The 27262-nt window shown below is 37.4% G+C and overlaps 2 protein-coding genes and 1 long non-coding RNA gene across 3 annotated transcripts; 2 read left to right on the top strand and 1 right to left on the bottom strand.

Annotated features, from left to right (window-relative positions):
- The first annotated feature begins 3210 nt into the window (after window positions 1-3210).
- LOC121869588 (40S ribosomal protein S6-like) lies at window positions 3211-7366 on the top strand. Its single transcript, XM_042371027.1, has 5 exons — window positions 3211-3296; window positions 5723-5927; window positions 6137-6282; window positions 6850-7053; window positions 7161-7366. The coding sequence occupies exons 1-5, from the start codon at window positions 3291-3293 to the stop codon at window positions 7338-7340; spliced, it is 741 nt and encodes a 246-aa protein (XP_042226961.1). The 5' UTR covers window positions 3211-3290; the 3' UTR covers window positions 7341-7366.
- A 776-nt stretch (window positions 7367-8142) lies between these two features.
- LOC121869589 lies at window positions 8143-12374 on the top strand. Its single transcript, XR_006089560.1, has 3 exons — window positions 8143-8272; window positions 10604-10666; window positions 10876-12374. It is a non-coding gene; the product is annotated as an uncharacterized LOC121869589 (long non-coding RNA).
- Window positions 12375-17038: 4664 nt separating this feature from the next.
- On the bottom strand, window positions 17039-26772 carry LOC121869586 (3-ketodihydrosphingosine reductase-like). Its single transcript, XM_042371019.1, is given in 8 exon segments — window positions 17039-17458; window positions 17904-18044; window positions 20696-20824; window positions 21559-21747; window positions 22034-22176; window positions 24429-24600; window positions 24939-25057; window positions 26658-26772. Coding segments are annotated over 7 exon segments (1002 nt in total). The 5' UTR covers window positions 25056-25057; window positions 26658-26772; the 3' UTR covers window positions 17039-17347.
- Window positions 26773-27262: the final 490 nt, after the last annotated feature.

Raw genomic sequence — 27262 nt, 5'->3', positions numbered from 1 at the left:
CTCTCTCTCTCTCTCTTAGTGTGACAAACAAGTAACACGTCTCAAGGAAATCTTTTGTTCAGTAGATTTTATGCCCAGGTGAAAGTCTGGGTGTTCAGATGATATTAAATTTCACAAGATGACTCGATGATGATGATGACGATTCTAATATTGTTTCCTTACAACGAATTAATATTTAAAAGAAGACAATACCTAGTTAAGAAAGTGACCCCTGGATAATGAACGTGATCCAACAACCAATAGAGACTTTTAATGGTTGCTCGAGGCCGCGATACAGTAACATTTAAAGTATAAGAAAAGCGAGATATTACACGCAGCTGGGAATATTCTGTTAAGGTCAATGAAATTATAACTTAAAGGGAAATAATTGACCTGAGATTGAGATGGTGACCGGGAAAAATTACAAAATAACGTTAGGTCAGGTTTTCAAATGTTTGTTTGTTGTTCATGTATTTTACCTTGAATTTTATCTCTACTAATATCGTGGGTATTTTTTTCGGAAACGTTATTGAATAAGTTAGTATTTTTTTTTTCTCTCTTCCTCTCCATGATTCAATATATAAGTAGGTGTTGGCAACTTCTTAATATTAACCCAATCCTGTACTATCCTACCCTACCCTCTCCTACGCTACCTTATCCTAACCCACCCTACCCTAACCTAGTCACTGTACTCACTGTTCACATAATAACAACCCAATAAAGTTTAAATAGTAAAATTCATTAAACAACTTCCAAATAAAACTTAATAAAGGAGAATAGTCTGGTACTCTGCTTGGATCTGTCATGGCCGTCACTGTCTGGAGCCAATGTATCGTCCCTCACAACCACAACACGACCGCAATCCTCTCACACACACCACCTTCAGACACAGTACCTCCCCCTGGGGTATACATACTAGTCACCCATACCTCGGCCACGATTCCTTAGCAGTATAACTAGGGATCAGGAAGGAGGGCTCAGGCACCACACCGACCAGCTCAAACACCAGAACGAAACCACCGCCTCGCTGTGTCTCACCCATTGACCTCTTGTTTCTTCCGTGATGTGAACTTTAGATTAGTTCCGAGACAATATATTCGAAGCCCTATGAAGCTTCAGACTCTCGAACCCTCAGTTTACTGAAATGTTACAAAATAAAATAAACTACAAGATTTCATTGATTATTATTATATAAAATCGTAAGGGTACAGAAATTATATTACACATGTCCCTGATATATTAGAGAGACAAGTAACCCCCACATGGTTAGTATCCTAACTTAACCTAACTGAACTTTAATCTAATCTAATCTAACCTAACCTAATTTACACCCCCCCCCCGCCGAGATACTGCGTTGATAACAAAAACCAGACACCCAAACTCTGTTCATTTACTCTTGGTCCGCCGGCCGACTCAGGCATATTACTATATCGGTTCTGGGTTGTTGTAGAGACAAATGTTATAGAAGAAAAGTGTCTTAGAATTGTATAAACAGTTTACGATGAAAAATAAATAAAAAATGGATTGGTGATTTTTCTAGTAGTTTTCTGATTTTCAACTCCCGATATTTTGGTTATGGGTGAAATACGCCAAAAGTGTTATAGGTGAAAATCGTCCTGTTTTTGCTTTTAATTATCACTAACAACACTAAAAACAAAACAAAACACAATATCGATTTATGGCCTCCTCTGAGGTCCGTCGGTCCATACCTGTTGGCCACAAATATTAACAACAGGGAACCAGTCTACTAGAGCCAGACCCTCGGAAATGTATTAAGTTAGTTTATCAATTGTTACGTTACGAAATGTTGATTAATTTTTACATTGAATTTAACTACAAATGAGAAGCCTGATGATTATAGTTACTAAATCTACAACGTTTTTATAGGATTAATTTGTTGTGTTATTATATACAGTGAAACCTACATATAATTACTTTTTCCATTATAATCCGTTACATGGTTTCATATCTAACAGACCCTAAATATATTGGACTTTCATATCTATGTAGTTCGTTAGATGAAGGTATTACAACTAATGGACACCTCTATATAACGGATTTACCTCTTCATATAGTCCGATAAATAGAGGTTTTACTGTAGGTGGTTTAGGTGAGTGATGGATGCCTCTTGGTTGAGTAAATGACAACAACGAGAACCAGAGCTGAGGGACGGCAGGTGTTTAGTGTTGGGTCAGTTAAGGGAATAATTGAGGGGTAAAACACCATTACATATTAACCTAACCTGACAACCTTAACCTAACAACCTTAACCTAACATAACCTTAACCTAACAACCTTAACCTAACAACCTTAACCTAACATAACCTTAACCTAACATAACCTTAACCTAACATAACCTTAACCTAACATAACCTTAACCTAACATAACCTTAACCTAACATAACCTTAACCTAACAACCTTAATTTAATTTAACCCTAATCTGAAATGACATGGCAAGACACAGCGTTAGCCTAGCATAACCCAACCTTACCTGACACGACCTTAACCTAACCTAACCAATTTTACGGTTACTGCATGTTAAATATTTTTATGGCCAAGGGCTGAGATAACATTAAACTGATCACCTGAAGATTAGCCATCCCAGTTTATTACACCTGATGATCAAACACCCCATCCTAACAACGCCTAACCTAATTTAACCTAACCTTACCTAATCCCAAGGTCGCGTTAGTGTTCAATAATCAGGTGAAATAAACTGGGGTGTCTAATCTTCAGGTAATCCAATGAAGCTAAAGGATAAACATTTACTACACCTTCAATACACTGTTTTGGAGAAAGATATGCATGCAATATTGTCTTCTTGACCCCCACTAAACCTTATCTAACGTAGCCTAATCTTAACTGAACTCAATGTAAAATAAATAAATTTAGCAATTTATGCTAAAGCTCAATATAATGAAAGCTATTTTGAGTTACAAGTAATAGGAACCTAACTAAACCAGATTTAATGCTATATATTATAGGTTATTTAACTATACATAAATTTAATTAATTTCTCCCTTTGAAAGATTAAATTTCTGAAAATACTTTACGCTTGCCCTTAAGGCAGTGCATTTATAGGCTTTTCTAAAATGTTATGAACATTTCTTAACATAAAATAACATGTATCATTACTAATTTATCTATAAAATGTATAAATATTTTTAGTATCAAAATTCATTATATTATTTTTAATAAAATAGTTTAAAATCCATGATTAGTTTATTTCAGAAAGGTGTGTGGCCACAGTCTCGGGCTTTGCGAGATCCTTTCCCGTGTGTCTCGTGGTGTGGAGGAGGCAGCCCGGCGACATGAAGGTACATTAACTACTGTTTTCTCCCTTTTCCTCTCCATCTAGGCATATTATTTTACTAAAAATATGAGCAATAGACCACCATGAATAAGCCCACTTGCTGAATTGGTGATATTAGGCGATTTATAGCGGTAAATCAGGAGAAAGATGTAGTGTTTACACCATGTGAAGAACTAGAGCCGCGTGTGGCTCATATTGTAAACACCTTTTGAGCATTGACAATTTAAACCATATTTATATAAAGTCTGGGTTTTTAATATATGACTGTAAATTATCGTGAAAATTTAGAAATCCTGGGGTAAGAATAATTTTACGAATGGGGGTTATATTATAGATAGTGGTTCAAATTTGTATTATCTTGCCCTGGCTGGTGTGGTAGTGACGCGTATGGACTGAATAATTTTATTAGGTAGAAATTCATACATACATACAAATATCGAGTATAACTTGTGAAATATTAAAACAAAACTTACATAATATTTTTTTAGCTTGTGTGGTGAACTTACTATGAGGGCGCCTTGGCCACTCTAAACCACTATGCTGTTAATGATGTTTTATGTGGAATTTTTCACAAATGACCTAACTTAATCTCCTAACTGGGGGCTGCATCCTCCAGGACTCCCCGAAATATATAAGTCGTTTGTGAGGTAGGTGTTAAAGAACAAAGAGTTATAATTGTTGTAACTAGCCTCTGGTAAAGATAAAATGGTAATAACTGAAAATAAGCACTGCCGCCAGAAGTTGTTGAATTTCGTTATATTTTTCCAGAGATGTACTTATGATTATTAGTATTTTAAAAGAGGCGACATATACTAGAATTTAATAGAACCTGACCTAACCATCCAGTGAAACCTACCTAACTTCCTAGCTGGGGGCTTGGACCGAGCGTACTCTCACGTCCACAAAAATATAACATTACACCGTGCCGCTTCAAGAATGGATTGTCGTTCCTATGTATCTATTTAATAGATTGTAATTAACGTATCCTCAGAGTTTTGACATTCTATCAATTCCTTCTGGTGTTAGCCTTAAAAAATATAATAATTGACCAACTCAATCAATTCTTTCCTGTGTCATTCTAAAAAATGAAAACAAAACAAAACTGAGAAGCGGACAAATGTCCACAGTGTACTTTTTTTTAATACATGGCCTTTGGTGAGCATGGGTAACTAAAGTTGGGGTTGAGGTTAATAACTAAACACACCTGTGCACAGAAGCTCATGATGTACAGTATATTGTACCAGGGGTTCCTAAGTCAATACATGCTGTATATGAGGATTCTTAGTATAAATATCGACATATTTTTAATACTACTTATTTATAAGCAGAAATGCGGAAACAGTGAACCAGACCTATCAACCTCCTAAGTTCCGTCCACTAGCCTTGTGGGCTATCAGATGCATCTGATTTGGGCCTAGATCACACTACCCACTGTTAACTAAAATGGAAAAACCATAGAAAATAAGTTCAGATGCACTGAATTTATACATGACTCCACTGACACTGCTGTAAGTTAGGTGGCCAGAATTAACTCCAGAGGGGGAATTCCCAAAATGAGTAACAATCAAGAAATGAATAAAGATATAGTTAAAACACTGAAAAAAAAAGCTGTTTTTAAAAAGTACGTACTGTAGATTTAGTTACAGATTCAACTCGAGGGGATGTATAGTGGCCCATGGTGAATGTTACTCCACGTGCAATGGTTTGTGGAAAACCTCGGTAAAAGAGTGTTGTCCATGTAACAGTACAGTATCCCAATTCTTGACCTTTAGTATTTATGAATTTTCAAGGTGTGGAATTCAAGTATCTTAGGCAGAACTCTTGCTTAAGAATGAAAAACCTGTGAAATTTATTATAACTACATTGGGGATAATGCCACGTTTGCAGTATGACTTTAAAATTTACTTAAGCTACAGAGAATGGTCAAGTTTTACATTCTATATTACATAAAGGTAAATTTAACATCCGTGGCATGTTCATATGTTGAATACTTAGATATTGAGGAACCACCACTTAAATTAATGTGCTTTAGTTTACTGCTGGAGATTCTTTTATTAAATCCCTAGAAATATAGATATCATGACACAGCATTTGAGTGCACAGCTGTATAGTGATTCACTTTGGGTGAGACACAAGAAACTGTCGCTTGTCATTGGGTGATGAACGCGGTGGTCCATTTCAGTACGTTAATTAGTCTGGGATTTGCACTGCATTATAAAGTGTTTGAGAGCACAATTAGTGATTTAAAGCTATGAAATAATAACCATAACTTAATCTAACCAGTCATCCAGGTATGTGTCCTTTACATATGTTTTGGGTCATGTGTTTAGGTAAAATGGCCGAAGGAATAGTCCATCCCTTTGTATTGGTTCTGTTTGTTATGCAACGCTTCTCTGAAACAATGCTCACCAGATATGTATTTATTTACAGTTAAACGTGTCGTTCCCCGCAACGGGGTGTCAAAAACTGTTTGAGTTTGATGATGAGAAGAAAGTACGCATCTTCAATGAAAAACGTATGGGCCAGGAGGTGGAGGCAGACACCCTCGGTGATGAATGGAAGGGTTACGTGATGCGCATTGCTGGTGGCAATGACAAGCAGGGCTTTCCCATGAAACAGGGTGTCCTCACAAACAGTAAGTAATCTTGATTTGGTGCAGTTCAGTCGAGCTGCAAGTAAACTGTTTACAGTAAATGAATTGTAATTTATGTTCATAGTAGTGGTGGTGGTTGTGGAATGTTTAGAAAAACGTTGATTAATACAGGAAAGGTACGTTAATTGTACAGATAATATTGTTTGTGCCTGCAGTTTAATACTCTTTAATTAACTGTGTCTTGCCCTCAGATCGTGTCCGTCTCTTGTTGTCCAAGGGTCACTCCTGCTACCGTCCCCGCAGAACTGGTGAGCGCAAGAGGAAGTCAGTCCGTGGTTGCATCGTGGACTCCAACCTCTCTGTACTTGCTCTGGTTATTGTCAAGAAGGGTGAAGGGGTTAGTTTTTTTTTTTTTCCTTCTTTTAAGTGTTTGGATAACTTGAGATTTAATATACTATGAATTGTCTCTGGTAATACTTGTTTTGCCTCTTCTGTTACATGTAATAATTTATTTAACTTACTAATTCTCTTCCCTTTGACATGACTTGGGGTGATGTTTGCAGTACTTCTTCATTGCTCAATCTTAATATTAAAACTAAGTTGCAGTGCTGTTGGTGCTCCAAAACCTCGGAGTCACAGTACCTCTCACCCAACTTGAGCTTGGATGGCATCCTTTAAAATCAGGGGGGGTCTGCCATAGGTTTCATGTGCATTTTGACCACAGGGAGTTCAGTTATTAGATTTCTTAAACCATATATGAATAGATTCTGCTGTGCTTGACATGAGGTAGGATCCTTAATCATTGCCATGGGGGTGATGCTTTAAAATCTTCTTGAACGATACAGTACAGAGGTATATGCTTTTTATACTTAACAAGCATACTGTAGATATGCTCTTTATCATGACCTTCCTTTTGATCTGTCAAAAGATGGTAATGACATCATTTTTGCAAAATCTTCTACAGGAAATTCCAGGGCTGACTGACGGCTCTGTCCCTCGTCGTCTTGGGCCCAAGCGTGCATCCAAGATCAGGAAGCTGTTCAACTTGAGCAAGCAGGATGATGTGCGTCAGTATGTGATCAAGCGCCCTCTTTCTGGCAAGGAAGGCAAGAAGGCCAAGACAAAGGCCCCCAAGATCCAGAGGCTCATCACTCCAGTTGTACTCCAGGTGAGTCATGGAACATATAGCTAATGTGTATTGGGTACTAATGTTGGTCTACCTGATTTGACTTGTTCAAAATTGAATACATATACATATATATTTTTTTTTTACAGCGTAAAAGACATAAGAAGGCCCTTAAGCGTCAACGTGCTGTCAAAAATAAGGAAGAGAAGGCTGATTATGCAAAACTTTTGGCTGTGCGACAGAAGGAAGCTAAGGAAAAGAGGCAAGAAGAGATCCGTCGCCGGCGCTCTTCTATGCGTGACTCTAAGTCCTCTGAAAAATCTAAATAAGCCAATAAAGCCCTATGTTTAGATTACTTTGTTTATAATTTGTATCCTTCATATAAAGATTTGTTTGTAAGAGAATATGGATGGGAGGAAAGCCAGGGGTAAGCTGCAAGTGAGTTACAAAGATATATCCTGGTAAAGTGTTTTAAAAAGAAGCTGTTATGTGGCTATGCAGGGTTGAATCTGTTTATAAAAAGATAATGGGTTTAGGATGAACTAGATTCTATTTATAGCTGCATGAAAAATTACTAAATGCTGCTTTATTCAGTGCAATGACGTACACATCCTGTTCCACTCGGATTAAAAAGTGTGAACTTTTAAATACAAGTAATCATATAAATCCGTTCTATAGATAGCACCACTCGGTGTTCTGATAAACTACACTCATTACTGCCACCACAGTGTCTTTAATTAACAACCTATCAGGGAGGAATGTGATTTTTACTGAAATATTGAGACCACTACTTGCCAAAACTTTACACCCTAACAAACTTTACACTAGAATGCAGGGTGACCAAATCATGAGCAAACACACATGCACATAATTATTTCCCTGTAATTGTCCACTGTATGCATCTGACAACCTATGTATGTATGTGTATCTATACCTGTATGCATCAATCTACCTTTCTTCAAAACAATGGTGCCCATCCCTATCACTTTTCTTCTTAATCTAATAAATGTGCTTCATTATACTGTACTACACAAATCTCCTTAAACAACAAACCATGAATGACTCGACTTGTGTGATCCAACCCATGATTTTGTCCCGATACACTTGTACACAAGTTTCCCTTCCTCTACAACAGGTGTACGTGGCTGGGTGTCAATAGCTCCCACACCATTCTCTCGTCCTCATTGTTCCGGAAGCATTACAAGTGGTGGGAGGAGGTGCGGGCGTCTACGATGTGGTGGTTGGTGTGTTTCTGGCCTTGGTAAGTTTATGATACTATGTAACCTGTGTGTGTGTGTAGAGGACATGTATCATTTGGGTTCTAAAAGCAACATAATATTAACTCGAATCATGAACATAAATATATACAGAAAAAAAACGAATACAGGTATATATAATATATAAATAAGTGGTACAGATATATTTTACCACCACGTAAGTTTTGACTTTTAATATAACCTTCGCATCAGGTTTTCATATAATACATACATATAATTTGTGGGTCCAGTACAGTATATGTATTAATATGACCGTGCAAATACAAATACCTGTATATACATATGCATAACCCACGTATACATTAATTAGCAATTACTGTATACTGGAGATACGAACATGGCATAAAATTTATTGTAAAATATTCGAATAAAAAATAAACAATCAAACTCAATGTTCACTATGATATCAGATACTGTTGAATAAATATATACACATGCTAATGAAAATCCATGCAAAATACTGAATGTTATAGTACTTACCTTTACACAATCCACACATATTTCGTTCATTTTATAATTATCTTATTGCACACGTAACTACCACCCCCTCTCCCACACCTTCCCTGTTCCGTATCTTAAACCTTATTTTTTCATACATGTTTTGGCTCAGTGGCTCAAATTTGGGAAGAAACTTATTTTTTTTATCAAATATAAACGTCTTAACAAATATACATATACAAGTTATAGAATACATAATATATATATATATATATATATATATATATATATATATATATATATATATATATATATATATATATATATATATATATATATATATATATATATATATATATATATATATATATATATATATATATATATATTCAATACACATGAATGTTTGTGCTCATAAAACATCCTTGCATATAAACTTTAATAATAACCCCGCAAAAAATTTTCCGCTGAGCCGAGAATCAGGTGAAATACCCGTCACAACAGAGTACACTTCAAATCTACTAATTACGATAAAATTACTTACCTTGACCGTCTAAAGAGTGCACTGATCAATCGCCTAGTGCTTGAACGCTGTTAGGGTTAATCACAAGTATAATCAAGCCTCCAGGACTCACTAAATGCAAAATTAAGAGGACACCGCAGACAGCTTAAGCAGGCGACAATTTCCCGCCATCAGACGTCAGCAGTTCCATCACACGAGCTTCCAAAACCCCATTATTTTTCTATTTACCTTTAAAATATATCTATTTATCAATAATACTCGATATTTTTAATTGTAATCATAAAGTAGTATAATGCAATGTGTATAAGAATTTTATACTGGATGAATTAGACTGAATTAGCAAAACTCTACTCACATTTCCCGCCAAAATCAAGCTACCGTCTGAAGTTAGGGTGAATTTTCTTTAAACTTCAATTTTGTCGCTAAAGCAGTGTAATGAACTTGTATTTTCATGCAGTTATAAATTATTTCACTGAGAATTATACTTTTCTGGGTAGAGTTAAATATATGAGTGGTTAGCTCAGGAAACACTTAACACCCGCACCTCTACAGGGAACAATACACTTTCCCCTGAATGTTATACAGTACACCAGCACGCTTTTATTTATATTGATAAGATTGAATTTATACAGATACTCATATTTGTCTTCATTCCGAGGTGACAATTTCATGATATACCAAATGATTTTGTCGATATATTACGACTGAACATTTAACCACCTCTTATAACTCATTGTTTTTATTGAAAAGAAAGTTGACCAAATTTTTATATGAACTTTAAAGCCAGCATTCATAGACGATAATTTCATTGATCAACAATAATATTAACTATTTAAGCTGATCAGCCGACGAGGGACTATGTGGCTAGGCATAGTCAACCCCAACGACCACACGTGTCACCACCTGGCTTAACAGGTGTTCACTAGCAGCGAGAACCAATAGGCGTCGAGGAACATTGATTGTGTCAAGGGACGAAGGGATGCCAGTTACATAACTACTGGTCCCATTATCTGAGGAACACATGTGTCAGGGTTTACTCGAGGTCGATTTTTCAACAGCTGACTGATGTTAGATCATTTATACAACACAATCCTTATAATAATTACACAAAAAATACACACGTATATCATAAATAGACAGGTTAATGTATATATACGCCAGCATACTTTCACATAAACACACACATACACACTGTAACTAAACTAATATCATCCACACACACACACACCTACCAAACGTAAAAACCCCAATCTCAATGGTTAGGTTAGGTTTGGTTGGCAATTATTAAATTGACTTATTTTAAACTTGAAATAGATCAGTGTCTTCTACTATAACAGCCAAGTACCGTCCACAGGCACAGCTATCATGGCCGGTCACCAACGAAGAGCAGATCCCTATCCTAAAACCACTCTTGAAGGTAAGTTGTTTCTACCTTATATCTCTCACTTTCTCATCAGTATCTCTCACTATATCCTCAGTATCTCTCCCTCTCCTCAATATCTCTCACACTTATCAATCTCTCACTAATCTTTCATCCTACCTCACTATTTCTCACCAATCTCTCTCACTCTACCAATATCTCTCTACCTCACTATCTCACCAACATCTCTTTCATTCTCTCCCTAGAAACTACTGCGAACCCAAACCTCGTCCACGCCTCGAAATCAACCAGCTTATTCGCATCAGGATATCCAAGTACCGTGCCAAGGACCCTATGAGGCAGTGGTGTTCAACTCTAGCCTGCTGTACTCTCCACCTACCTTTGCTGTGATAGGTAATGAGAGGCAGTGGTGTTCAACTCTAGCCTGCTGTACTCTCCACCTACCTTTGCTGTGATAGGTAATGAGAGGCAGCACAGCACATCTCTGAATATACCATCTACTGTGCCTCTTTTACAGCTGTTGAAACACAAATGTCCTGTAATGAGAATGTAACGGGAAAATCAAGGGTTCTTATCTACTATGACAGGAAAATTAAGGCTTCCTCCTATGTACAGAAAGCAAAATCAAGGGTTCCTAACTATTATGACAGCAAAATCAAGGCTTCTTATCTTCAATTACAACAAATTCAAGGCTTCCCAATTGAATCAAGGCTTCTTGTCTACTATACAGCAAAATCAAGACTTCATCTTATGTACAATGACAGCAAAATCAAGGCTTCCCAATAGAGTCATAAAGTGAAGACATGGCAGTCCTTAGTCCATCCCTGATCAAATATTTCTATAAACTACACCAACACTGGACAGTACAGTTGATAACAAATTTACAAAAAAGACTAATTGCCCATATGGCTAATAAGCTAAATGATAAAATAATAAAGTATTAAAACAAATATTGTAACTAAATTAACTTGTGGTAATTACATAAATAATTAACTATCTAAATTAAGAGCCTGGACAGTATTAAGAAAGTTTATCATCACACTGTACATAACTTCCCCGAGTCTATGATGATGATGATGTCTGCGGGTATCCATTGTGTGGAAACCAATTTAGTCACTGACAGGTAGACACTTTCATGGCTATATGCCCCAAAGGTTTGAGATGTGAGGAAAACAAAAAGAATGATCACATTAAACACAATACCGTAATTAGCACTTAAAAATTTAATTAAAATCTCCCAAGCATCATCACTACCACTAATTATCCCGGAAATCAGGATGTTCAGGAGTACCTATACTAAAATTTTCTACAAAATATTGATATCAATGTAAAAAAAGAATAACAAATATTTTTTTTTCTGAGGTTTGCAGCCCTGAGAACTATAGCCACATTACACTACAGTACAGGATATATCTCAACTAACTGACATTCATATTTACTTTATATAAACTAACTGGATTGGTTGCAGATCAAATGAGTTTAGACCTTTAACCCCTTCACTATATGGACAACACTTTAAACATTTTATTACATTAACACATAGTGACCCTCCCCCCATACACAATAGGTTAAAGCTCCAATTAGGATCTATCAGAAGTTTATCCCAACCATAAGGATTAAAGTAAAGCCTATTATACCTTCTCAATCAACCTAATGGCCAGGTGCTGTATGGATCTATAAGGGTCTAAACCCATTTGACAGGGCATCACTGTGGCGGCATAACTACATTAAACTATAACAGTTCCTTTGTATTATTATTTCCCTAAGGTTAACATCAATTATTGGAGGAAGAGAGGGAGGGAAGGAAAGGTGAGGGAGAGAGGGAAATGTGAGGAAGAGAGGGAAAAGTGAGGGAGAGAAGAAAAGGTGAGGGAGAGAGAAGAAAAGGTGAGGGAGAGAAGAAAAAGTGAGAGAGGAGAGTGACATGTAAGGGGGAGAGAGAATGATGAGGAGTACAGAAAGGTGAGGGAGAGAGGGACAAAAGGTGAAGAATAACAGATGAGGGAGAGGAGAAAGATGAAGAAGACTAACAGGTGAGGGGTAATAACCAGAGGAAGCAGAAGAGAGGAAGAGGGATACATGACAAAGATTTCTACAGACAAAAAATAAAAAAACACAAATTATTACACATCTGTTGTCAAAAGGTGAAGTGATTCTTATAATTTTCCCCTGGGGATATGAATAAAGTACATTTTATATAAAGTTTAATATTCCAAATCCAGAAATTAAATGTGGCATCCTAATAATAATAATACAGGGTTAATGATGAAGATGACAATAACATAGGGATGATAATAATAATAAAATTAATAAAGTTAATGATTTTCTCCTACTAAAAGTATAAAAAAAAATTACACTCCCATCAGTATTATTAAAAATATATAAACACATTAAGCACAAGCCCATACAGGTTGACCATCGATTATCCGGCAATCACTGGTCCATGGGTAAAGTGCTGCTGGTCCAAACTTTACCAGAAAATCGGTGATCGATCTGTAGTGTAAAGTTACCAGGCATGGAATTTCAAGGTGGGTAGAGGTGTTATCCCCTGACTGACTGAGATATCCCATAGAAAACACATTAGCTTCTTGGCCTCTGTGTTGTGCCCCTTCTTTTGTGTTCAGACTGTCATTACCGCCCCATGAATATCCAAACCCGAGTTAATAGTACAAATAAATTCATATAATAGTCCTTAAGAAGTAATGCAACAGTTTACTGGCCAATTGTTCACAAAAAATGTAACTGAAATAAATGAAGGTCAATTTACAATCTTACGGTGAAGAAAAAAATGCAAAATCATGTATACATCTAACTGTTACAGAATACATCTAAATACAAGGCAAGTAGCAAAGCATCTCAAAGCAGGCTCAGTAAATAAGAGAGAAAAACTGCTATAGAAACTGTAAAGCATATGTATCAGAGCCTCTTTCATATTCAGCAAGATAATATTATTATCAAAGTAATGTAGTCTTCTCATTTACACCTGAAGATGGGAGGCAAATATAATACAATGAGCATGTGGGGATTCCAAGGGTCATCTCCCAACAATGACATAGAAGACACAACAAATCTCTATGCCACCAAGATCTCTCTATTCTCTTACCTGATAGATGTTCAGAGAAAATAGTTTTCAATGGGAAATAAGTTCGTCCAATTTGAAAAGTACATCACACTTGAACTCACAGCCAATTAAAAATGAGGCCGTTTGAAGGGTTCGTCATATGGCACGTTGATTTAAAGATCAGTACATTTGGATCACCTTAAGAATCTCCACCCGAGCTTAATTCATATAAAAATTAACCATCCTAACACTATCTGGGATGAAGAGGTTAGGTTAGGGAGGTTAATCTCCATGTGAAATACGCTGGGGCGGAGATTTCTTTAGGAGATCTATACATTTTCATGATGCCAAACCAAAGATGACATTAAAACTGCCATCTCTCTTATTTGCTACTGTAAAAATGTATCTTATTTTCAGACAATACAATTTACTTATCCTAAACACATTACCACACCAAAATACATGAAATTACTCCCAATAACAAGTTTTGTGATACAGGTAACCTTCCTCATATAAACAAAATGAAAGAATAATTGTATACAAGGGGACACAGAAGCATATTCACACGATATAACTTCCATTCCGATCATCACAATTCTTATACAGTAGAGCAAGTGGTTAAATGGTCCCCTAGTCCGATTAGCCCCCAAACTAACCTAGCAGTTAATATTCAGCCCCCAATTCCTAAGGTTATATTAGGTATGGTTAGGTTAGGCTGTGGCACATTAACACAACCAGTGCCCTCACCAGGAACCACTTACATACAGGATACAAAGAGTGAGCTGCAAAAATCCTGGGATGAAACACAAACATAAATAATGATCATCTCGTAACTAAAGCCACCTAACATAAATAGGTCTAGAAGAAGAAGAAAAAAAGAAGAAGGAAAAGAAGAAGAAAGAAGAAGGAAGAAAAAAGAATGAAAGTAAAAAAAGTTTGCAGTGACATTCTCAAAAAATTTAGGGTATGCCAACAGGCAGAGAGAAATAACATCCTAATTATTTCCATTAACTCCTTAAAGTAATTTGAGGTTAATAGTACAATCTGTTTCATAATTCACTGACTGATTTAGCTTGTTCCATGAAGGAGGAAGGAAGACCAAAAGACCTAACACACTTACACACCACATGTGATTATGAACTTATAGAACAATTTTATATCCCACACCCTATATCATTTAAGAAGGCACCTTTAAAAAACAATACATATTTCTCTTACCTAACAAAACAGTGAGTTAATTTATGCATTTGAAGTATGGGAAAAGATGGCATTAGATGGGTCATATATGGGTTGGCCCCCTTCAGCACAACAGCATTCAAGAGATGACTTAATATATCTTTTTACGTAAACTTTCCCTGAACAAATATCACCATTTTTTGTAAGGTCAGTTGAGTTACCACAAATAGTATTTTTTGTCTTCTGTACTTAAGTGAGGACTAGCTAGGGGTGAGCAAGTTGAAGCCCGTAAGCTGTATGCACTGCAGGTCTAACCCCTTCACTATGGGGAGGCCACTTTTAATATTCTAGTTGGCTAACGACAGAGTCTTTTATTCGGCTCAAAGGGAATCCCGTACACAGGGGGTTAGTAGACTATCACCACTAACCTCTTCACTAATGGGACTCAAGATTTAATAGTCTATTTGGCTAACAGTAGACTATTTTATTCAGCTGAGAGGGGACCCCATACACAAGGGGTCAAAAGCTAAATCTTGAGATATACTGTAACAGCAAACGTCCTACAAACAACAGTCTCCATTTTGATATTTTGTCACTTGGGGAGGGGGGGGCGGTGTAATTGCATCACACCGTTACTAAGAGGTGAAAAGCACCTTGTAAATATCTATACTATATTCTACATACAGTTTTCCTGACAGCCGTTGAGATATAACCAGTGTATGATACACCTTACAATCCAACTATGTATAAGCTACTACAGGTACTAGAAAATATTGTCTTCTCTACCACGAGCTACAGCAACTGTTTAGGAATTACTGATGATAATATGAATGGGAAGGAAAATAGAACCAATACATAAAGGAGATAATGAAGGAGAAAAGGAGGAGAAGAGAGAGAGGATAAATGAAGGACTGTGCTATAATGACAAAGATGCCTGATGGCTCTTCTATTGGTCAATACCTTTACGAACCTCCAATAGGGAATGAAAGATGATAGATTCCTCAACTATTACATGAAAGAACGAATGAAGTATTGGGATAAGAAGTGACATGAAGGAAGGAATGAAGTAATGAGACAATAGGTGATATGAAAGCAGGAATAAAATATGAAGGAAGGTAGAGAGGTGAAACATTAAGAAAAATCAATTGAAAAAAGCAGTACTAATTCTTTAAAGGATAATACAAGATACCAGTAGATACATAATTACTGTACCAACATATTCTGTATCCTGATCACTGGAATAACCAAAGAGACATACGCTGTAACTATTAAAGAGACAGTACATGTATTACAGTTTATACGCATTCATCTTAAGCTGCTGTATTTCCTGTATTATTTTTGGCTTATCTCGATACAATGGAATCTTTATTTAATGGACAATATGGAGAAGACCGTCCATAATATCGAGGGTCCGTTAGATATGAAAACCCCATCTAACGGATTACATGGTGAGAGAAGTTCATTATATGGAGGTCTCACTATACAACTTTGACCATTCCAACCTAATTATGTACATATACTGAGAACTGAAGGATTCTCTATCAGGTTTGACAGTGTAACATAGCATATATAAACCTTTAATACAGTATATTCAGTCCTGCTAGAGATAATGATGTCTTAAACCAATGCATAATACAGTATCACATATCAGTTATCAGTATTATTAACCCCCTCAACTAACTCAAGATACCATAAACACAACCAGTTACCACAACACATGAGGTTCTTGACTAGATAGAACCATAGAACTGTCTCCCCTTAAAACAAAAAAACTCATTGCTATAGATCAAAGCCCAGTTCTAAATTACTTTCCTACAGCTGTGTATAGTCTGCATACAATATTGCCATTACTGATAGCATCGATGAACCAACTCGATCTAAACAAACAGTCTTAGATGTAGTTTGTAGTCTGTTATATCTGGTAATTCACGGCACATAAATACTACAGAATGTTGTAATGGATTTCAGAATAAGAGTCATTTATTTTGTATTGTCTAAGGTAGGACTTGGCTTTATGCACTTTTGGATGAGATACCAAACAGATGACACCATTATTCATGCTTTCCATCTTCATCACGTTCCCCATTCTCTCCATCCCCACCATCTTCACCCTTCTCTCCATCCCCCATCATCTTCGCCATTCTCCCCATCACTTTCTCTTATTCTGGATGAGATACCAAACAGATGACACCATTATTCATGCTTTCCATCTTCATCACGTTCCCCATTCTCTCCATCCCCACCATCTTCACCCTTCTCTCCATCCCCCATCATCTTCGCCATTCTCCCCATCACTTTCTCTTATTCTCAAATCTAAAACATTGATGTAGGCTAAATGCAGTTTTTATTGTCTCAAAAGTTTGTCTTCTTAATATCTAACAATACCTCCAACATGGATAAATCTTACATTACCTAACTATTCACCCTTGATTAACCTCCTCTTTATCCATTCTCTCTGTCTCTCTCTGCCAGAATCTCCTTTATTCTGTTTTCTTGCTGGCCAGTCTCTTCTGATGCTCCTTCTCAACAATCCTGGCAAAGCTCCACAGGTAGAAGGCTGACACAGAACGGAACACACCGCTCAAGAACACCTGAAACACACCTGGTCATCAGAGCCATGTAGAGATATCTATCACATTCACCTGAACTTCCAGCCAAAATCTTTCACTCAAGTAAAAACTGATCAATATTGTAAGGTTAAGCAGCAATTGATACAGGTACAGTGTATATGCAACCCATTATTTAATTATATTCTTTCAGTATGGACAAGGATGGTAGTTGACGAGAGAACCATATGAATAAATTTACTTGCCAAAAGAAGATTGATACACTCACCAGGTACTTTAGTTCTTGAAGGTTTGAATGTAAAAACTTATCTTAGGTTGGAGATTTCTAGCTGGAAATTCTTAACACCCCCCACACCCTTACACACACACAGGACAAGTAATGGTAGAATATGGTTCACTGTATTAATAGGTAAAGCACATCTCTCTAAAAGAAGGAAAGATCTGTCAAATAACCCATGCATTTGCTTACCTGTGCCACAAAGGACACTGCATCAGTAATGGGCCCCATGCCAGCACACAAAGTAGTTAACATGAAGCCTTCAAAACCAACAGTGCTTGTGAAACATCCGCTCAGAGCATCGTCGACCAACTTCTTAGCCACCTCCTCAGCCTAGAAAAATATTAAATAGCAGATATTTTTCTCAGGTTTAAATGTTTCTCTGTCTAATAAATAACAATGATTGTTCTTCAGGTTTAAATGTATCTTAGTTTCAATCACAAATACTAAGTGTACCATTATAAGCTTGTAATCAAAGCCTGAACCTTGCTCCATCTTGTAAACCCCCATACAGTAGTACTGTACACTGGCCACATCTGAGGCAGCTCCAAGAAGTTTTAAGGGCCAAGGAGGGTTTTCAAAGTTTATTATAATCATGCAGAGACTAAGTTGGTCAGAATAGGCATTTACAAGCAATAAATAGCCTTTTATTATGATTATCAGATGGTTGTGTTTATCAAGTGGTTGAGAGGGTTGCACATATACTGTAGTAGCATCGAGTAATTTCTTGATCTAATATACATTTTTCTTTTTTACTTTGGAGCTACCTAAATTATACACAGGTACTCCTCGGCTTACGACCGCCTGGACATACGACCGCCGCAGTCGTAAAAAATATTTTTCAAATTACGTATTTTCTAGTACCGAAACGTTTCCGTTCCATACAACAGCGTGGGCTGGACCGCCTCGTGGTGTACAGCATCCACGTCGTAGCCCACTCAGTTGGTGTTTGGCCGTCGTTGTTGTTAATGATCGAGCTGTGTACTGACAAAATTTTTGTTTCCAATTCCCTTTAAAATGGCTGGCAAGCGTAAAAGTGAGAGTTTTCATGGTGCTGATAAGAAAAGGAGACAGTCAATTACTTTTGAGATGAAAACGAAAATAATAATGCAATATGAAAATGGAAAAACAGTGGCAACCATTTCACGAGACCTTGGCTTCTCACTCGACGATATCAACAATTTTGAAGGACAAGGCAGAGGCATTTGCTACTATTAATAAGGGGATGCAAATGTTTGAAGAAATGGATCAAAATGTTGAGCATTTTGCAAAAGTTGACAGACTGATCGAAGATGCACTTGCTTGCTACAGGGAGATTTACAATGAAAAGAAAAGGCAAACTGTGCAGTCTAAATTGGACATATATTTTAAGAAGTCCTCCACTGCTGTCTCCTCACACCCCACCACTGCTGCCTCTTCACTCCCTAAAAATGATCCAATACCTTCAACAAGCAAGTATGTTAGCCTGTCTGAAGAAAGCGAAATTGATGATCCACCCAGCCCTGTCTTCTCCTCCACTTCATCCAATTAATGTAGTCTCCATGTTTAATTAAAAAATTATTGAGGCCCAGTGTGCATTCAGCTGACTACATTAAAAGTAAGTGCACAGTAACACTTTATTCATTTTTCATTACTGATTACTTTTACTGTACCGTATTTCATTTTAGATTTTCTATGTATTATTTTCGCCTTTTCGACTTACGACCTGGTCGTCGGTCCGGAACCCCGTCATAAGTCGAGGAGAGACTGTACTACAGTTTTCCTAAATATTACAAGAAAGTTAAATAATTAAAGGCTGCAACCACTTTATATCACCACAACGCCAATACAACTACAGTATGGAACACATGTACAGTACAGCACTTCTCCAGCTACAGTAATGCGTGCACTCAGCCTGTGCTCACTCAAAATCAAGAATACTTCCTTTTACCCTCACAATTCCACTCCAGTGTATCATGTACACCACTTACTAAGATGTTTAAACTCTTAGCAGCTGCTTTTTAAGTGAGAAAAAGAAGACAAAGATAATTAATTTAGAAAAATTAAAATTTGGGATGAACTTGACTGCTGTGGCACACTGAAAAGGCATACAGTAAATGAAAGCATGATTCATGGCATCAGACTGAAGGCTGACAAAATTCATGCAGGATATATAAAGCCATCCATATCCAAGACCATCCAGCATTTACGGCTGCCCCTATACCAATAAATGGAGGATGCTTTGGAGGTATGGATAGTGAGCATGTAATGATGTAAAGCTATACTGAATGGTCCAATGATTTGGGCCAAGACAATGGAAATCCAGGCTCAGTTGCTTTAGAGAGATGACAAAGCCAGCTAGTGACAGCAAGTCAAGGCTTGCATCATCATCAAACGTGCCAAGCTAAGCTGTGTGACTCACTGAGGAGGCTGATACAGCTGACTAAAACTGTGAATGGATAATTGACAAAATGATAGAGGGTGGTGCAAGAAACCCATAACAATAATTTTTGGTTTACTCAGGTGCCCAGGAAACATAAATACTAATCTATGATTTATTTTTTTGAAAGTGCTAAAACCTTCTTGCTTTTTGTAGGGGCGTTGATAGAGGCTGAATATGACATCAGGAACTGAGTCTGTTGTACGCCAAATCTGTGGGACGCTGGGTCAGTCAGAGGCTTTGATGTATTGTGCTATTTTTTGGGTAAGCAAATTTCTTACTTTTTTATAACTATTTTCCCACAGTGTACTAGAATTCTGTACATTTCTTACTTGTGTTTAGTAAGAAAATAAATCGCTCGAGTGTTTGGTAATTTTTTGTCACTGGTCCCTAACACTAAATTTTTATTGGATTACTTTATACAGAACAATATATACTTTCATACAGGAATCAATTACTTCATAAACACTCTCGATCCCTATCACACAAAATTACCTAAGACTATTTTATACACATTTACACAGAGCCAAGATGGAGATTAAGTACTGTATTGTGTGTCTTTTACCTTGAAGAGTCCTGCAGCCTCAGAGATCAGCTTCGTCTCTATGGGTTTTGTCTTGTTTTCCTCCTCAAGCCCTGGCGTGTCTGTGTCTGGAGGGTAACACACAGTCACCGAGATGTTGTACGGCTTCACCTGAAAGTACAGATGAGCAATTACCTACAAGAGACGCTTTCTAGATGAGGGTGGAATTACGGGATGAGTCTTAAGCAGCTGTCATTAGTTCCCCGCAGACTTTTTTTTACAGCTGTGGTTTATGGGAATGGATGTGCTGCCGGTGCGTGTTGTTTGGATGCTACGGATGATACATGAATCTACAATGGTAAACAAGGTGGGATTCTCGGTACAGGACCCTATTGGATATAACCATCGGATGGCTTTGTTGGTTATCCTCGGTTGAACTGCCTTACTGTTTACCATTGTTTGTGTACCACCACTGCAAGTTGTTTATATACATGCTGAATTGAATACCTGAATTATCCATATACATGCCATACCAATTGTAAACTAGTACACATGAAAATTTCACTGAATAAATATTAATATCATTATCATCAGGGCCTCGTGGAAGGGTAACACCATGGCCTATCTGCTGAGGTAAGTATAGAGTGAATGAGGTGGAGTGTGTGCCTCCTGTTGTATGTCAGCATGAAAAAGAATGCTTGGAAATAGGTAGAGACTGATATATTTGTGCTGAGAGAGGACTGACTATAAGGAATATACAGTAGTATTGTACCGTCATACCTTGTCTAACATAATGGAGATAATAAAAGGATTGATGGACTATGTTGGATAGGAGACTTTAACAACAATATGGTTTTTTCAGGTAATAAAAATATCAACTATAAAACATTAAGACAATGATCCACCTCCATGTGAAGAGCCTCGGCCAACTTGACTAGTGCTCCCTTTACGGCAGAATAGGCAGTGAAGCCATAGAGACCAAGAAGACCGGCTTGCGAGGATGTGAACACCACCACTCCTTCCTGCTGTTGTTTCATGCTACACCACCTCTTGTGTTATGACGAATGACCCGTGAAATTCACATCCATCATTTGCTGTATGCGAGATAATGTGACATTAATAATAGAATACAGTATTCCAATAAAGATTCACACTGGGGAAAAATACAATAACTCTTTAAAATCCTTTGTGTGAGTACAGGAAAGATCATCTGAAAAAAATCTAGGTAAGGATAATAGTTTCTGTCAGAAGTTCAAGTGAAATGAATAAAAAGTTGTCCTCCCAGTAAAGTACTCTATGAGATTTACTGTAGGGCCCTATTGCTGTTCACAATTCATATCTAAAATAGTAAACATAAAGATACTTCAAAGTAATCCATACCTTGAGAAGCTGTGGTGAAATATCCTCAAACTTCTGTGCTCTGGAAAATCCTGCACAGTTCACCAACATAAAGACAGGTCCCAGGTTAGCTTCTACATCCTTAACTGCTGCTGCTACCTTCTCTGGGTCTCCACTCAGATCAGCTGTTGGATACAATGAAACACTAACTTAATTAAACCACCAAACAAAGTTATTAATAAAACATAAGTGATAAATTTGCCCAAGAGAGATAAGTCACTGTACAGAATCTTAATACATTTACAATTACAAACAAAATAGTAAGAGTTTCCATAGCATATATAGGGGGAATAACCCTCTCCCAAGACCAGCAAACACACCATCAACTAAACCTGGAGACACAAGGCAATCTTTACTACACAAAATAATGGTCAACTGTTAGGGGAAGGTGGGGAGGGGGTGGGTAAAGGGGAGGGGGGAAGTGAGGGGGGTAAAGTGGGGGAGGGGGTAAGGTGGGGAGGGGTAAGGTGGGGAGGGGGGGCAAAGTGGGGGAGGGGGGAAAGGTGGGGAGGGGGTAAAGTGGGGGGGAGGGGGGGAAGGGGGGAGGGGAGTGGGGAGGGGAAAGTGGGGGAGGGGGGAAAGGGGGAGGGGGGCAAGTGGGGAGGGGGGAAAGTGGGGAGGGGTAAAGTGGGGGAGGGGGAAAGTGGGGAGGGTAAAGTGGGGGGAGGGTGGAAAGGGGGAGGGTGGGTAAAGTGGGGAGGGTGGGTAAAGTGGGGAGGGGGTAAGGTGGGGAGAGGAGGGAGAGAGATGTTATTTACTTAGACTTAGCAAAGCATTTGACAGAGTACCGCATCGAGGCTTGAGAAAAGGGCTCATGGTATCGAGAGGTAAGTTTTAAATTGATAAAATCATGGCTCACCAATAGAACGCAGAGGGTCAGCGTAGATGGTGTTAAATCTGAGTGGGGCTGTGTAACCAGTGGGGTTCCCCAGGGGTCAGTAGTAGGCCCACTCTTGTTCATAATCTACATAAACTATGTAGATACTGGGATCAGCAGTGACATAAGCATGTTTTCGGATGACACCAAAATAGGGCGACATATAAATTCGGGGCAGGATGCAAATGCACTACAGGAGGATTTAAATTTTACTGCAGGAGTGGTCAGAAAAATGGCAAATGAAATTCAACACCAGCAAGTGCAGCTGCATTTCTAATATTGGAAGAACAAATACATTGTCAATGTATACAGCCTTAACAACATCAACCTAGAGAAGTCGACTTGTGAAAGAGACCTAGGGGTACCTGTAAGCCCGGACCTACGGCCTAGAAAACAGTGTGTTAATGTTCGAAATAAGACAAACAGAGTATTGGGTTTTATATCTAGAAGTGTAAGTAACAAGAGTGCAGAGGTCTTATTGCAACTATATCTTGCGCTAGTCAGACCGCACTTCGATTATGCGGTTCAGTTCTGGTGCCCCTATTATAGAATGGATATCAATTCACTAGAGTCGGTGCAGCGAAGAATGACGAAAATGATTCCGGGACTTAGAAACCTTCCATATCAGGATAGGTTAAAGAAATAAACTTGCATTCCCTAGAAAGACGAAGAATGCGGGGAGATATGATAGAAGTATTTAAGTGGGTGAAAGGAATCAATAAAGGGGATATAGATAAAGTTCTTATAATATCCGAGCAGGATAGGACTCGGAGCAACGGATTTAAGTTGGATAAGTTTAGGTTTAGGAGGGAGATAGGAAGGAACTGGTTCACAAATAGGGTGGTGGACGAGTGGAACAAGCTTAGCAACTTTGTAGTAAGTGCTGGAATGCTGGAAAGTTTTAAAAGGAGGCTAGATAGATTCATGAATGATAGAGAGTGGTAGTAACTCTCGACAGGAGCTGCCATGCACAGGCCAACCGGCCTATTGCAGACTCCTTATTTTCTTATGTTCTTATGAGAGGGAGAGAGAGAGGGGAGGAGGGAGAGGGGAGGAGGGAGAGGGGAGAGAGGGGGAGGAGAGAGGAGGGGAGGGTTATTAGCTCTAAAATATGGTGAAACACACAAATCATAGCAATATGGTTCAATACTTTACCTTCCTCAAGGATACAATATATTATAGTCTCTATATAAAGGCTCCATATCCTAGTCATCTCTGTACCATAATAATTAAGAGAACATATTTGATGCTTTTTCAGTTGTTGACATCATAAACCTGAGCTGTGGTGTGCAGGGCAGCTAAAATCAAAAGCAAAACAAACTCTGTCATTTCAATCTTTCTGTCTCCTTTTCCACATAATGTTTTCCTTCCACAACATGGCCCCAACATATCCTTCTGGTCTTTCTACACCATCCCAACATAATCCCAACATAATCCCAACATGCCACTAGGATGTCCAATGAATGATATACAAAAAATAATGAAAAAAAATGTCTTTACCTGAGAAGAACTGGACCTTCCCTCCCTCAGCAACCTTGGAAGCAGAGACCTCCACCTCACTCCTTGCTTTCTCCAGTCTGGCAACATTTCTTGCTAGCAGAGTAACATGCGCTCCTCTGCCCACGACATCATGAGCGACACTGAGACCAATCCCACTTGAACCTCCAGTTATCTGTGCGAGTAAAATATATAATGTAATAAAGTATCATGCTTGTATATTCTAATTTAAAGAAAATAGATAAGATTATGAGGAATTAGTATATATATTTTTGGTAATGTGTGTGAGGTAATAAACCTTATTGATATAAATAACTGAAGATTTTAAGACAAATCAATATGCAGTGTATATCATCACCATCATTACCACCACCACCATCATCATCATCATCATCATCATCATCACCATTCTCCATGCCTGTGTTGGTTACCTGTGATTAAATAATAACAGTGCCCTAGCTGCTATCGAAATAACCGAAGCGAAATAAAAAACAACAACATTTCGAGACTCACCAGAACATGCTTGCCTTGTAAGTCTCGCTTCTTTCTTGTGAAGAGGCTCACCACAGCGACCCCAAACACTATGGCCAGCAAACTCCACACCCAGGACATGTAGCAACACAAACCCATCTCTAGAATCACAGTATCGCCAATAGGTTAGGTTAGGTTAGGTTAGTGTGACGGGTTTGGTTAGGTTAGGATGACTTTGATTTGGTTTGGGTTTGGTTAGGTTATGGAAACATCACAAAAGAAAAAATTTCTTAAAATTGTATAAATTATTTATTACAACCATAAAATTCTAATAATTCTTTGGGCGGCAACAAGTAAAATAATACCCACTACCGGTACTTCATAACTGCATTTAATTTATCCGGCTGGCATGACAACAATAACTTTTTGTAACTTAGGTTTTCAATAAACCAGTTTATTGCGGTCCGACTAATTACCCAAATGTAGCAAAATGTAGCCGCAATGAAGTCAAACAATGGTCCTACATGAATAAATCGGACTGCTAATCACTTCTCGACTAGTATTTGGTGTCAAAGTCACAAAAAATTGGAAAACTTACTTTCATCTGAGTTAATAGATTGCGTGTATGTACCAAGGGAGCGAGTAATTACCCAAATGTACCCAAATGTAGCCGCAATGAAGTCAAATAATGCTCCTACATGAATAAATCGGACTGTGAATCACTTCTCGATTATTATTTGGTGTCATAAAGTCACAAAAAATTGGTAAACTTAATTTAATCTGAGTTGTGTTGTGTTAGGTTAAGTTAGGTTAGATTAGATTAGGTTAGGTACATGCACTTGATCTATTAACTCAGATTAAATTAAGTTTACCAATTTTTTGTGACTTCGTGACACCAAATACTAGTCGAGGTTAGGTTAGGTTCGGTACATGCACTCGATCTATTAACTCAAATTAAATTATGTTTTCCAATTTTTTTTACTTTGTGACACCAAATACTAGTCGAGAAGTGATTAGTAACCCGATTTATTCATGTAGGACCATTGTTTGACTTCATTGCGGCTACATTTGGGTAATTAGTCGGACCCATTTATTGTAAACCAATTACTGCCATTTTCTCACAGGAACGAATTTCAGGTTTTATAGTGTAAGTCTCTGGAAAAATGTGGTTTAATGTACAAAAAACGGATAAAATTGAGTAAATACATATAATCTTTGTTTTTAATTCCCCATGTGTATAGAGACACTTTCATATGTGCTGTGAACCAAGACTCAAGTTTTACATCACATTGATTAAAACTTTTATCTTTCTTGCCATACCTGTATAAATTATGGTATTTTTAACATTATTAATAAAAGGTCAAAACATAATCATAGTTAAGATGTTTTTGTACATAAACCTGAGCATTGAATAATAAAGAAATTGATGAGTTATTAACGTTTATGGACATTAAAGAAAAAAACATTACATTTTGAAATTCGCCTGTTACCTGTCTCACATGAGTCAATAAATACTTTTAATACCTTACACGTCATCCACTATTCAGATTCATGTATGTAAGCATTTATGAATTATTAAACAATCAAATCAAATTAGACGTAAAGCCGGGCGAAGCAAATTCAAAATCCCTTAGGTGAGTCGAGGTGTCCCAGATACATATCAGCACCTCACACACTACATATTCCTCTTACACTCTCTTTAATAGTAACCTACCCTTACTGCTACTCTTAATCTTTATATATCACATAAATATACTATACCTAAGCGCTGACAGACACAAATACACGATCAAAGAGGCGGAGCTGGTGGTGGTCCTGTCAGCCGTCACCGCCACAAGTGACAACACTAGCCACAGTGTTGCCAGCTAACATAAACTACCCCTTAACCCTCATACAGACACACACTAAATTAACACAACATGATCTATTAACTGTAACGATTCTAAGAGTTTATTTAGATCAGTTCAGTTAGGTTTGGCTCATTATTAAAGTAATTTATTTAGTGCTATTTTCTGTGGAATAACTGGTGTTAACCCATCTTGTTTATTTGCCTCCATTTTTTTCTTCCCATTATAACTCTTGGATAAGAACATTACCCAGAAGCATTATTTGTTGTTATTCAATTGTACAAAAGGCTTACATTTAATAATATTCAATTTAATAATCAATTAGCTTTATTACTAATTGCTTGAGTCATAGACGGTAATTTGGGAAAACTGTTTATGACACGAAAAAATCCTAATGTAAAATTCACCCATATTACAAAAGAAAACAGTAATAAGCAGCTATATTAATTTTAAGAATAAGTTTCTTCCTATTGCTGTAACATACATAAGGTTTTTACATTAGTATCTCTAAAAAATATT

This window comes from Homarus americanus, unplaced genomic scaffold, assembly GCF_018991925.1.
Source record: "Homarus americanus isolate GMGI-L3 unplaced genomic scaffold, GMGI_Hamer_2.0 scaffold23578, whole genome shotgun sequence".
Taxonomy (NCBI): domain Eukaryota; kingdom Metazoa; phylum Arthropoda; class Malacostraca; order Decapoda; family Nephropidae; genus Homarus; species Homarus americanus.
Note: the sequence above shows the minus strand (reverse complement) of the source record. Positions and strands in the feature narration are given on the sequence as shown.

Excerpts from the sequence above, each read along its gene's own strand:
- LOC121869588 (XM_042371027.1), top strand. Across the intron at positions 5,928-6,136 it reads ACAGGGTGTCCTCACAAACA|ATCGTGTCCGTCTCTTGTTG; the intron begins GTAAGTAATCTT and ends TCTTGCCCTCAG. Across the intron at positions 7,054-7,160 it reads TCACTCCAGTTGTACTCCAG|CGTAAAAGACATAAGAAGGC; the intron begins GTGAGTCATGGA and ends TTTTTTTTACAG.